Below are 13,237 nucleotides of genomic sequence, written 5' to 3'. Positions count from 1 at the left end.
GGGTGGGGGGAGGAGGGGGGGCTTTTTTTGCCTTTTTCTTCTTTTTCTCCTCTTTTTTTTCCTTTTCTTCGTGTTTTTTGCCTTTTTTTCCTCATTTTCCCCTTTTTTACCAAGGTTGGGTCTAACTCTAGGGGGGGGGTTGGGATTCCATCAGGAACATAAAAAAAAGCCCCCAAACTGGGGGGGGAAATGGGACAGGACAGGGGGGGTTTAGTGTAGAAGAGGCGTATTTACAGGTATTAACATGCGGACAATGAGGTTACACTATGGGGAATACAACATCGAGGGGGGGTAAAAAATAACGGGGGGGGGATAAAACTTAATAAAAGAGGGAAATAAAACACCCCCATGGGGAAAACCCAATAAAAACCCCAAAGAAAGGATGAGTTTAAGGCGTAAAAAGTGTATAAAAAATAACACGGGGGGGGCACGGGGGGGGTTGCCCCCCCCCCATGGGTCTATGTACAGGCGCCCGGGGCCGGCAGGCACAAGGCAAAGTGAATGTGTTCCCCCCCTATCCCCCCCAATAATAGGGATTTGGGGGGGGGTGTAATGGGAAAAAGGGGGGGGCCCAGCGGCTGCTTTTGCCCTTAAAGGGCCCCCCCTTGAAATAAAACCGCATTCAAACCCCAAACCGACCCCCCAAAAGCAAAGTGGGGGCCCCTGTTCTCAGTCCTGGGGGGGGGGTGCACCCCATCTGCAAGGGGGGGGGGCTCATTCCTGGTTTGTAGCAGCACCAAGTTCTTGGCCAATAAATATATATATATATTTGTATCCAAACGGGGGGGGGACCCCCCCTTTGCCCCCCCCCCCCCCAAAAACCCCCAAACCAAACCGCAGAGGTTCAAAGTGCTCCGAATCCGTCTTTGGGCATCACCAAACCTGCGGGGACACGGCCCCGGGGCTGCGGTGCTGCGGATGGGGGGGGTTTGCTTCCTCCTCCTCCTCTTCTTCCTCAATGGGATGGGTCTGGGGGGGGGATGGATGATCCTGTCCGTGCCTTTCTTTCCCCCCCCCCCTCCAACCCGTTGCTCCAAGCCCTGCTAGATGAGGGAGATCCGTACGGGAATGCCGGGAGACTCCGTCCGCTGCGGTGAGTGCTGGCTGACCAGGTGCTCCACCACCGTGTGCTTGGACATGTGCTTCATCAGGTAGGTCTCCTGTTGGGGGGGGGGGTTCAGGGTCAATAATGGGGTTTTGGGGGGGTTTCAGGGTGTTTTGGGGGGTTTAGGGGGTTTCAGAGTAGGTTTCAGGGTGTTATGGGGTGTTTTGGGGTGTTTCAGGATGGTTTAGGGTGGTTTGGGGGAGTATCAGGGTGGCTTGGGGTGTTTTGGGGGGTATCAGAGTGGTTTTGTATTAGTGTATTAGGTTGCTTTAGGGTGTTTTGGGGGTGATTCTGGGTGTTATGGGGTGTTCTGAGGGTGTTTTGGGGTGTTTCAGGGTGGTTTAGGGTGTGTTTCAGGGTGTTATGGGGTGTTTTGGGGTGTTTTGAGGACAGTTTAGGGTGGTTTGGGATTGTTTCAGGGTGTTTTGGGGTGTATTAGGGTGGGTTAGGGTGTTTTGGGGGTGTTTCAGCGTGTTCTGACAGTGTTCTGGGGTGTTTCAGTGTTCTGGGGTGTTTCAGAGTGGTTTAGGGTGTTTTGAGGCTGTTATGGGGTGTTTTGGGTGTGTTTCAGGGTGGTTTAGGGTGTTTTGGGGGTGTTCTGGGGGTGTTTTGGCTGTGTTTCATGGTGTTTCATGGTGTTTCAGGGTGTTTTGGGCCATTTCAGAGTGTTCTGAGGGTTTTCTGGGGTGTTTCAGGGTGTTTGGGGTGTGTTCCGGGGTGGTATAGGGTGTTTTGGTGTGTTTCAGGGTGTTCTGGGGTGTTTCAGGGTGTGTATCAAGGTGGTTTAGGGTATTTTGGGGGTGCTTTAGTGTGTTATGGGGTGTTTAGGATGTCTTAGGGGTGTTCTGGGGGTGTTTCAGGTGTGTTTCAGGTGTTTCAGGGTGTTTCAGGTGTGTTCCAGGGTGTTTTGGGGTGTTTCAGGTGTGTTTCAGGTGTGTTTCAGGTGTGTTTCGGGCTGTTTGGGGGTGCTGGGGCTCTCACCGAGGTGTACGCGCGCCCGCACATGCTGCAGCAATAGGCCTTGGCGTGTTTGATGGCGTGAGCCGAGAGGTGGATCTGCAGCGAGGCCGAGTCCGTGTACGCCCGGTAGCAGTTGGGGCACTTGTAGGGTTTGTCCTTGTTGTGCTGGCGCTGGTGGGACTGCGGAGTGGCACCGGGGGGGTCACGGCAGCCACGACCCCCCCTGCCCTGCACTGGGGGGGCTCTGGTGCCCCCCACATCCACACCCTCCCCATCCTGTGGTACCTCCCCTTATCCTGGGGTACCTCCCCTTATCCTGGGGTACCCCCCTTTATCCTGAGGTACCCCCCAACCTATCCTTGGGTACCCCCCTTATCCTGGGGTTCTGCCCTTCCCATCCTGGGGTACCCGCCCTTATCCTGGGGTACCCCCCAACCTATCCTGGGGTACCACCCTCCCCATCCTGGGGTACCCCCCCTTATCCTGGGGTACCGTCCTCCCCATCCTGGGGTACCCCCCCCTTAACCTGGGGTACCATCCTCCCCATCCTGGGGTACCCCCCCTTATCCTAGGGTACCCTCCTTTATCCTGGGGCACCACCCCCATCCTGGGGTACCCCCCCTTATCCTGGGGTACCCCCCAACCTATCCTGGGGTACCCCCTCCCCATCCTGGGGTACCCCCCAACCTATCCTGGGGCACCCCCCTTATCCTGGGGTACCCCCCTTATCCTGGGGTACCCCCCCCATCCTGTGGTACCCCCCCTTATCCTGGGGTACCCCCCAACCTATCCTGGGGTACCCCTCCCTATCCTGGGGTACCCCCCAGCACTGACCTGGAGGTTGGAGAGCTGTGTGAAGGCCTTCTCGCAGCCAGGGTGGGGGCACTTGTAGGGTCTGTCGCCCGTATGGATGCTGCGGGGGGGGACGGACACACACATTGGGTTATGCCCCACTGCTGTGGGACCAGGGATGGGGCAAAGAGCACAAAGGGGCACGGGGGAGATGTGGGACTGGAGGTGATGAACATGGTGGGGATGATGCAGATGCAGGATGATGGGGAGTGCAGTGGGGATGAGGAAGTCAGTGGGGACAGTAAGAGAAGGAGGAAGAGGTGAGCAGGGTGGGGATGAAGAAGGCAGTAGGAGCAATCAGCACAGTTGAGATGGATGAGCATAGTGAGGATGATGAAGGTGCTGGAGATCATGAGTGTAGTGGGGATGATGAAGACAGCAGGGACAATAAGGTGGAGGGAACAGGTGAGTGTGATGGGGATGATGAAGGTGCTGGAGATGATGAGTGTGGTGAGGATGGACTGGCAGGATGGGGACAGATGACCATGGTGGGGATGATGAAGGTGATGGGGATGATAATGTGGTAGGGATGGATGAGCATGGTTGGGATGATGAAGGTGCTGGAGATGATGAGTGTGGTGGGGATGACACACGGAGGGAGGCCAATAAGCATGGTGGGGACAGATGAAGGTGGTGGGCATGATGAGCATGGTGAAGACGGATTGGTGTGGTGGGGACAGAAAACCATGGTGGGGTTAGTGGAGGTGGTGGAGATGGTGAACATGGTGGGAATTGTGAGCATGGTGGGGATGGACAAGTATGGCAGGGATGAAGAAGGTGCTGGGGGCAAGGAGCAGAGTGGAGATGATGACCGTGATGGGGATGATAAGCATGGTGGGGACAATGAAGGTGGTAGGGATGATGGAGGTGGTGAAGCCAGATTGGTGTGGTGGGGACAGATGACCATGGTGGGACTGATGAAGAAGATGGGGATGATGAGCATGGCAGGGATGAAGAATGTGGCAGGATGATGAGCACCGTGAAGATGGAGAAGCATGGTGGGATGATGGAGGTGATGAGCATGGTGAAGATGGATTGGTGGGGTGGGATCAGTGAAGGTCATGGAGATGATGAGCATCATGGGGATGATTAAGGTAGTGGGAATGGGGACAGCGAAGGTGGTAGAGACCATGGAAGTTGTGTGAGGTGTCCCTGCCCATGACAGGAGGCTGGAACTGGTTGATCTTAAAAGTCCTTTCCAACCCAAACCATTCTGTGATTCTATGATGAAGATGCAGGAGATGATGAGTGTGGTGAGGATGGATTGGCATGATGGAGATGGATCACCATGGTGGGGTCAATGAAGATGGTAATGATCAGCATGGTGGGGATGGATTGGCGTGATGGGGTCAATGAAGGTGGTGGAGATGATGAGCATGGTAGGGATAATGGAAGTGGTGGGGATGGATGAGCATGACAGGAATGAAGAAGGTGATAGGGATGATGAGAACAGTGGAGATGATGAGCATGATGGGGATGATAAGCATGGTGGGGAAAACGAAGGTGGTAGGGATGATGAAGGTACCAGAATGATGAGCATGGTGAAGGTGGATTGGTGTGGTGGGGACAGATGAGCATGGTGGGACTGATGAAGATGGGGATGATGAGCCTGGTGGGGATGGACTGGCGTGGTGGCATTAATGAAGGTTGTGGAGAAGATGAGCATTATGGGGATGATGAGTGTGATGGGGACAACAGGCATGGTGGGAATGGATGAGTGTGGTGGGGATGGATTGGCATGACGGAGATGGATGAGCACGGTGGGGTCAATGAAGATGGTAATGATCAGCATGGTGGGGATGGACAGATGTCCATGGTGGGGTCAATGAAGGATGGATGAGCATGGAGGGGATGTAGAAGGTATCGGACACAACGATCACAGTGAGGACAACAAGGGTATATCACAGACACCAGGTGCAGATCCCACCACCCCCAAAGGGAAGCTGGGCTCCGGAGCACCCGGATCCCACTGAGCCCTCACCGGGTGTGCTGCTGGAGGTGGGAGAGCTGCCGGAAGGACTTCTCGCAGTAGGAGCAGTGATAGGGTTTGACGCCCAGGTGGATGCGGAGGTGCTGGGCCAGGTAGGAAGCGTTGGCGAAGGACTTGGAGCAATGGGGGCACTTGTGGGGCTTGGCCTCGGTGTGCGACTTGGAGTGGATCTGCATCTCCGACTTGGTGAAGAACGTCAAGGGGCAGACCTTACACCTGCAGGGACCGGGCTGGGATGAAGTGGGGTGGGGGCACCCCATTGACCCCCCCCATACACACACTAAGCAGGTTGTGGGGTGCCCACCTGTACGTCTTCCCCTCTTTGGCGGTCTCCCCCGAGGCCAGGATGGGATATGGCACCACCAGCACCGGCGGTCCCGAGGGATTTTCCGCCTTGATCTTCTTCCGGCCGCGCTCGGCTTTGGGTGCTCCCAACAAGCCGTGGCCTTGGATTGTCTTGATGGAGTCGAGGAGGGGGGGGCTGGTGATTCCTGAGATTAGGGTGGGCGAGGAGGCAATGAGGCGGCTCTGGCTGGTGGACGTGGGGGTCGATGGTGTCGTGGTGCCAGTCCCGGTGCTGGATTCCGAGGTGCTGACGGCAGGCGCACGGGATGCCAGCCCCAACCCTTGGGGGGGGCAAAGAGAACACAATGGGGGGGGTTCATGATAAGGGGTCCCCCCTTTTGCTCTCCTCTCACTGCAGGGTCCCCAATAGAGGGGGATGCTCCCCATTGGGTGTACCTGTGACGGTGCTGGTTGCCGGCCGTGCGTGCAGGGCCACGTCGGGCTGGGGCACAGCTTGAGGGTGCAGGCCGGGGACCTGCTGCAGCTTGGGCAGGGACATGATGGCCTGGCTGCCATCGGCAGGTGATGGTGGCACCAGCAGCGGCTGCTGCGACGCCACCGACGTGGGGGGCAAGTGCGGGGGCCGGATCTTCTCGGCCATCAACTGCTCCTTGATCTTGTTGATCAGGACCAGGTTGTCCAGCTGGGAATGTGCAGAGACACAGGACAAGGTTAGGGACCCCCCCGTGTCCCTTTCCATGTGCATCCATCCTGGTCTGGAGCAGGGGGGGGGGATCCTACCTGGCTGGGCATGGTGGGGGGGGGCGGCCAGAAGTAGGGGTTGTTGAAGCGAGGCTCCGCCATCCTGCAGGGAGAGATGGGAATGGTCATGGAATGGCACCGGGTACTGCAGGGACCCCATCTGCTGCCTCCCCCCCCCCCACCCTGGGGTCTTGGACCACACCAACCCCCCCACAGGCACAGCCCTCAGGATCTGGGAGCATGGACCCCCCCCCCAGCATCCAGGGGATTCCTGCCTGGAAGAGCCTGGAGCAGCAGTGAGGATGCAGCCTGGGGAGGGGGAAGGGAGGGGTGGAATTTGGGAGGAAAACAGCCATGGGATGGCGGCACCTGGGAGCCACAGCAGCCCCGGTGCATCCTGCTGAGCCCAGCACCCAAAACAGCCACCACTAAGTGAAGTGACCGGCGACAGCCACAGGCAGCTCAGCACAACCACAGAGAACCAGAGCAGAACCATGGCGGAACCATAGCAGAATCACAGCAGAACCACAGCAGAACCATAGCGAAACCATAACAGAACCATAGCAGAATCACAGCAGAACCATAGAAGAACCATGGCACAACCACAGCGGAACCACAGCAGAACCATAACAGAACTACAGCAGAACCATAGAAGAATCACGGCAGAACCATAACATAACCATAGTGGAACCATAGCAGAACCATAACAGAACCACAAATGGAACCATAACAGAACCATAGCAGAACCCCAGCAGAACCATAGCAGAACCATAACAGAACCATGGCAGAGCCGGCCCAGGGAGGTTTATTGAGACACTTCCAACATTTTGGGGACATTCACTGGAAACCCACTCAAAATCCATCTCTGGATAACAGCGAACAGCCGGGAGGGGATGGGGAGAGGACCCTGGTGTGAGCGGGTATCACCGCACCCTGGGATCGAGGGTCAAGTGTATCCCAGGGGAACACATCCTGTGGGAGCTGTAACATCAACCAGGATCCTGGGATCACCCAGACGGTGCCTCCGGCATCCCAAAAACCTTCTGGGGGATGGGATTGGTGGCAGGAAACCAGCAGCCAGGAGAACCTGAGGTAGGGAGAGCCCCCGGGCTCCTCGGAATGGAGCCGCTGCATCCAGGAGCATCCCATAGGAAACCCTCTCCAGGCTCCGTTTTGGGATGCCCCAAACCAACACAAGTGCGGCTGTTGGCAGCACCAAGGAACAGGCACCATTTCCATGGCAGATCCCAGCACCAGGCACCAAACATCCCCTTTCCCACCTCAAACCGCTCCCGGCACCTCCCATGCACCGAATCGGGGGGGTTTGGAGCAAAACCAGACCCGGATGCTCGCAATAGAAGTCGGTTTTCCACCCGTTTTCCCTCCATCCCCTGTATCCAGCAGCCTCCGCACGGAAGCGGAGCTGGGAGTCCTGCTCTGGGATAGGGAATGTGCTTCCCCACGCACCCATCCCCAGCTATCCTATAGTTATATATGGACCCATGTGCTGCCCACCCACTGTCTACCTATATATAACATGAGCTCACTCGGGATGCGGAGCACGGGACGGGGGGCACCGGGATAAGGGGGTGACGGCACAAGCGGCTAAAAGAGGAGGTGGCAACAAGGAAAACTCCCTCTGGGAATGCTGGGGATAAGCTTCAGGCACCCCAGTCCAAACCCCACTGCTCCGGTGGCACCCCACAGTGTGGGAAAACAGGAAGCAGGAGCTATGATTAGAAAAGGGAGGCTTGGAGCTGCTTCCCACCCATCCATCCATCCCTCCATCCATGCATCCATCCCTCCATTCATCCATTCCTCCATCCATCCCCCTATCCAATGGAGCCATTGGTGGCACCAAGAAGGATGCAAAGTGCCCAAAGCATCACTGGGATCAGCAGGAATCACTGTGGCAAAGGCCCGAAGGGTGTTTTGGGAAGGAAAACACAAATATCCCATGTGTGTTCCCCCCCTCCTATGGAGGTCCTGTAAATACATGATGGAGGGTTTGGAAAAGCTTGGACCTGCCCGGAAGAACAGGGGAAGGAACGGTCAGTGTGCCAGAACCAGCAGGGAAAAGAAGGAGAAAATCCCTGTTCCTGTCGCGATTTGATGCTGGAATGTTTCCTTGGGAAGCCATCTCTCCCAGGCTGGGGGGGGAGCAGAGAGCAGGTAGGATAAACATTAAATATATATCCAGAAACCCTCCTTTTTCCTATGTCCTCAGCTAACTATGAGAAATGGAAGCTGACATGCAGCAAAGGGAGGGAAAAAGGGAAGAAAATCCATTAAAATGGAAATGATGATGGGAATGCTGCAGCACGGCTCTGCTGGGGGGGGTGTTGGGGCTCTCCCTGCACCCCAGTTTTTGGCTGAGCAGGAGGAAACCCCCCTTGGTACCAGTGGGCCTGAGCAAGGGGATGCCGAAGGGTGTCCCGAAGGATGCAGAAGGCAAAGCAGCAAAGAGGAAGCAGGAGGATGCCGAGAGCCGCAAAGCCAGGGGCTGAACCCCAGATTCCCACAGCACCCATCCGAGGACCGGGATAACCGGATAACCTCACATCCCTGTGCAGGGTAAAGGAAGGGGAGGAGGGTGTGGGGGGGATGCCAGGGGCAGGAAGAGCATTGAGGATGCAGAGAGGAGGGGATGCTGAGGGGGGGATGCCGGTGGTTTTGGTACTCACAGGCTGGCCTCAGGAGCCAGGTGGCCGCAGCTGCCTGGGGAGACGCGTCGAGGAGGCTCCAGAGTGATGGGAGGTAGATGATGGCACGGGTGGGCACGAGCTCACTACAGCAACTTCCTACCCAACTGCCGCTAAAGTCAAGCTACAGTTCTCTAGGGAACGCCTCTACCTTGGCAGCCCTCTCTGCCTCGCCTTGGCTGAAATAAAAAGAAACAAGAGAGTTCTTTTCAGGGAAACGGGGCAGCTCCCGGGGCGCAGAGACCCGGAGGGAGGGGGGGCAGCGAGTGAGCACCGGCAAACAGCGGGGAACGGGGTTTGGGGGGGTCTGAATGTGCCCTGTGAGAGCCCTCAGCATCCCCGGCTTCAGCATCCCCAATCACAGCATCCCCGACCTCAGTATCCCCGACTTCAGCATCCCCAATCACAGCATCCCCGACCTCAGTATCCCCGACTTCAGCATCCCCAACTTCAGCATCCCCAACATCAGCAACTCCAATCACAGCATCCCCAACCTCAGTATCCCTGATCGCAGCATCCCCAACATCAGCATCCCTGATTCCAGCATCCCCAGCCGCAGCATCCCCAACTTCAGCATCCCTGACCTCAGTATCCCCGATCGCAGCATCCCCGACCACAGCCTCCTGGTCCCCATCACCCTCCCCATGCCAAGCAGCGAGCGCATGAAAGCCAATGGAGCGCGGCGGGTGCCCCCCAAGCCATGGGGCAGAGCAGGGATGGTGACAGACCCACATCCCCACTGCCACCAGGTAACGGAAGGGCAGAGCCTGAGTCTGCCCAGCACCGTGCCTCAGTTTCCCCCAATCCATAAGGATTGTCCCCTGTGTGGACGCGCTCAGACACCCCTCATACACCAAAGGGTTTGCTTGGAGCAGGCGGGTTATCCCGAGGGAAAACCAGTGCCCCTTACCCAAAACCCCATCCCAGAGAGCTGCCCTGGGGTGGGAACACAGCGCCCGGCCCCATCCATGGGACACTGCCCCCATCCCAAAGGGATGAATCCCCAAAAGCAGAGGGCAAAGAGGCGACGGGTGAGACCCGAACCCCCCCATGGCTCGGGGAGGGGGGGGACACACACGGAGCGCGCGCCAGAAGAATTCATCCAAGATGGAACCAATTAACCCCCCCCCCCCGTTTCCGCCCCCCGAAGGGCTGCTCACTGGTGGCTCTCCTGCGGTTTTCCAGCCAAATCCAGCCCTAAGGAAAACCCCATCCTGGGATGGGGGTCCCTGCATGGGATAGGTGCGGGGGGAGCGCAGGGGGAGCCAAGCAAAGAAGGGGTGGGGGGGACCAGGGAAGCGATGCTCCTGGAGGATGGGGTGCAATGGGTGTCTGTCTGTCCCGTCACCCATAGGGACATGGGGACACCCCATAGGGAAACGTGGTGCCCGTGGGGTGATGCTCGCACTGAACACAGCCCCCCCCCCCCAAAACACACTGATGCTGGGGAGGGGGTAACGTGCTCCCCCTGACCCCCTAAAACAGACCAGCAACGGCAGCACCCACAAACCAGCCAGATCGGGGGGGGGGGGGGGCAACCAGCCCCCCCATAGCAGCCAAGAGAGCACCCATGGGTGCCAAAGGGTGGGGAAACCGAGGCACTGGGGGGGGGGTCACCCCGAGGAAACACCGAATCCAACATGCACTTGTCATGACACCGCACCCGCCGACCCAAAACCCACAGTTTTACAGGAAAAACAGTAAAAGGGGGGGGGATGGGATTTGAGGGAGAAAAGGAAGATTTTAGGCCCATCCATCCCCGTCTCGCACAACAGAAACCGCAACCGCTCACACCGCGAACCCACGGGGGGGGGGGGGGGTGCCCCCCCCACCACCCGCCCCCCAAAACCCACCCATGGGGCAGCCCTGCTCCTCCATCAACACATCCACACTACAACCCCCGTGCCGTGATGGGGGCACGGAGCCACATCCGTGCCTATGGAAGGTGTAAATGGGTGCTTATGGGGTGATACCCGTCGTGTCCCCCCCCTCCATCCTTTTGGGGTCCCCCCCCCACAAGCATCTCCCCATAGCCCCATGCCCACCTCTGCGAGTACTGGCGTTGCTTGCCCTTATCCGCGTCCATCTCCAGCTCTAGCTGAGACCGGGTGCCGCACGTGGGGCGTTTCTCTATGGGGGGGACACACACACACATACACACACAAGGGGGGAGAACTTCGCACCCCCCCGAACCCCACCGACAGCCCCCGGCGCGCCAGAGCCCGCAGCGGAGGAAGAAGAGGAGGAGGAGGAGGAGGAGGAGAAGAAGAAGGAGGAGGAGGAACAAAAGCGAAGCGGCTCCGACCTACCCGACCCATGGGGATGTGGGGGTTTTCCTGGAAATAGAGAGGGGAAAATAGGGGAAAACACAAACACACATAAAAAAATAGGGAATAATAATAATAATAATGATAATAATAATAAAAAACACTGGGTTCGGTTGGTTTCCTTTTTGTGAGGATGAGGGATGCGGAGCTGGCTGGAAAATCGGGATCGGAATCCATCCCCTCGGCAAATTGCACGCTGGGAGGGCCCCAAAACTTTTTCTCTCCCCCCCCCAAACCAATCACTTTATATAGGCCTCGGGGTTACAAACCCAATGGGTTTGGCCAAGGGGCAGGGATAACCCCCCCAAAGAGCATCCTCCGACCTTGGAGGAGAGGAAAAAACCCCTAAAAGCCAGCAAATGAACTCATTCCTGCGTTAAAACCTTCACACAAGCGCACCCCCCCCCCCCCTTCCCGGGCCCCCGGTGTGGCCTGGGGAAAATCATGGATGGGAATGGGATGCGGGTGAAGATCCAAGGGGATGGGGGGGGGGGGGGGAGCGAGGTTTGGGTCCTGGGCTTCGGGCTGTGCCGCATTCCTGCCAAAACGCCATGTAAAAACACAGCCCCCCCCTTCCCAACGCTTCCCTTCTCCTTCTCCTTCTTCCCCGTTAAAAGCTTCCAGGCAGCGAGACAAAACCGGTTAACGCGGAAAGCGGGGGGGAAAGCGGGGAAAAACGGGGTTAAAACCGGAAAAATCGGGATTATAACGCTAAAGATAAGGAGCACAACAAGCGAACCCCCCCCCCCTTCTTCTGCCACCCCCTGCAAGGAAAAAGCCATGAATCCATAAATCCCAACACCCCCCCCCAAACATGCAACATCCACAAGAATAGGTACGTTCAGCCGCAATTAACTTTTCCATTAGACCATCCAGAGGGAGCGAAAACGGGAGAAAATCCAGCAAAAACGGGTTATTTTCCCCTGGATGTTGTGTGTGTGTGTGTGTGTCCCCTTCCTCCCTCCTCCTTTTCCTTCTTCTTCCTCCTCGAATGGGGGGGGGGGGGGTAAAAAGGAGGGGATTTGGGTGAAAAAACAGCGATTTTAAAGCAGCGGAGGTGCAAAAAGGCGAACTTTGCCGTCGAGCGAAGTTGAAAGCCTCAACCTGGGAGGGGAGATGGGGAAAAGGGGGGGGGGGGGGCTCCTTTTTAAGCCGTTTTCTCGCTTTTTAACACATAAACGGATGGGGATGGAAGGGGTTTAAGGAGGGGGGGGGGGGGTGGTCCGGCCTGGATCCTTCTCCCCATCCCATCCCCCCCCCCCGTCGGTGTTTTTCCCCTCCCCCCCCGGTGTGTTCCCCTCCCCCCCCCGGTGTGTTCCCCTCCCCCCCCCGGTGTGTTCCCCTCCCCCCGCCTCTCCCACATTCTCAGACGGTTTTATTAAAATTCGCAGACAAAAGGAAAACAAAAATGGCAGAAACGAGCGGGGCCGGAGCCGCCGCCATGTTCTGCAGCTCGACGGGGGGGGGGGGACACGAAAACACCCGAAACCGACCCAAAATGAAACCGACGGGGGGGGGGGGGGGGGCACACACATACACACACACACACACGGGACCGCGCATCCATAGGGATACCCCCCCCCCCCCGAGCAGGGTGAAGGAGGGTGAGGATAAAGACACTTCCTATACCAACAGCCATGCTGCCGCCGTCCGCCGCTCCGCCGCACCGGGCAAGATGGGCGCCGGCGCCCCCGCCCCTGCCCCCGCCCAGCCCCGCACCGGCCCCGGGCCCGCACCCGGCAACGGGGACGGTGACGACGGCGCCGCCTCCCCCCCCCCCCCCCCCCCCCCCCGTTTCCCCGCCCGCCGCCGGGCACGGGTGCGGGAGCGCGCACACGCGCACACGCACGCACCCGAGAGCCCCGGAGCTGCTGCCCCCGGGTACAGAGGGGATGGGGGCACTGGGGAGCGCGCAGGGGGGGGGGATCTCTATGGAGGTGGCAGCACCCCCGTAACTGCATCAGGAACCCCATAGTTGTCTCAGCACCCCCATTACCTCATCAGAACCCCCATAACCACGTCAGCAGCCCCATAACTGTATCAGGACCCCTGTAATTGTTCCAGCACCCCCATAACTGTGTCAGAACCCCCATAACCACAGCAGCACCCCCATAACTGCATCAGGACCCCTGTAATTTTCCCAGCACCCCCATAACCACGTCAGCACCCCCCTAACTGCCTCAGGACCCCCATAACTGCATCAGCACCCCCATAACCATGTCAGCACCCCCATAACTGTATCAGGACCTCTGTA

At 58.1% G+C, this 13,237-nt stretch overlaps 1 protein-coding gene across 5 annotated transcripts; it reads right to left on the bottom strand.

Moving 5' to 3' along the window:
- Window positions 1-821: 821 nt before the first annotated feature.
- Window positions 822-12,676, bottom strand: LOC101875241 (zinc finger protein 362). 5 transcript variants are annotated; one of them, XM_034068072.1, is made up of 10 exons: window positions 12,613-12,676; window positions 10,702-10,786; window positions 8,639-8,835; window positions 5,994-6,057; window positions 5,649-5,895; window positions 5,212-5,533; window positions 4,899-5,123; window positions 2,900-2,978; window positions 2,087-2,245; window positions 822-1,160 (listed from the first exon to the last, which is right to left on the bottom strand). In XM_034068072.1, exons 4-10 carry the CDS (start codon window positions 6,054-6,056, stop codon window positions 1,044-1,046), a joined length of 1,212 nt encoding a protein of 403 aa, XP_033923963.1. In that variant the 5' UTR covers window position 6,057; window positions 8,639-8,835; window positions 10,702-10,786; window positions 12,613-12,676; the 3' UTR covers window positions 822-1,043. The 5 variants fall into 5 exon arrangements, with proteins under 5 accessions (XP_033923963.1, XP_033923966.1, XP_033923965.1 ...); XM_034068075.1 differs by having other exon boundaries at window positions 12,617-12,635; XM_034068074.1 differs by lacking the exon at window positions 12,613-12,676 and adding an exon at window positions 11,840-11,973.
- Between the last annotated feature and the right edge of the window lie 561 nt (window positions 12,677-13,237).

Source organism: Melopsittacus undulatus, chromosome 12 (assembly GCF_012275295.1).
Source record: "Melopsittacus undulatus isolate bMelUnd1 chromosome 12, bMelUnd1.mat.Z, whole genome shotgun sequence".
Taxonomy (NCBI): domain Eukaryota; kingdom Metazoa; phylum Chordata; class Aves; order Psittaciformes; family Psittaculidae; genus Melopsittacus; species Melopsittacus undulatus.
This window is presented reverse-complemented; position numbering and strand designations above follow the sequence as displayed.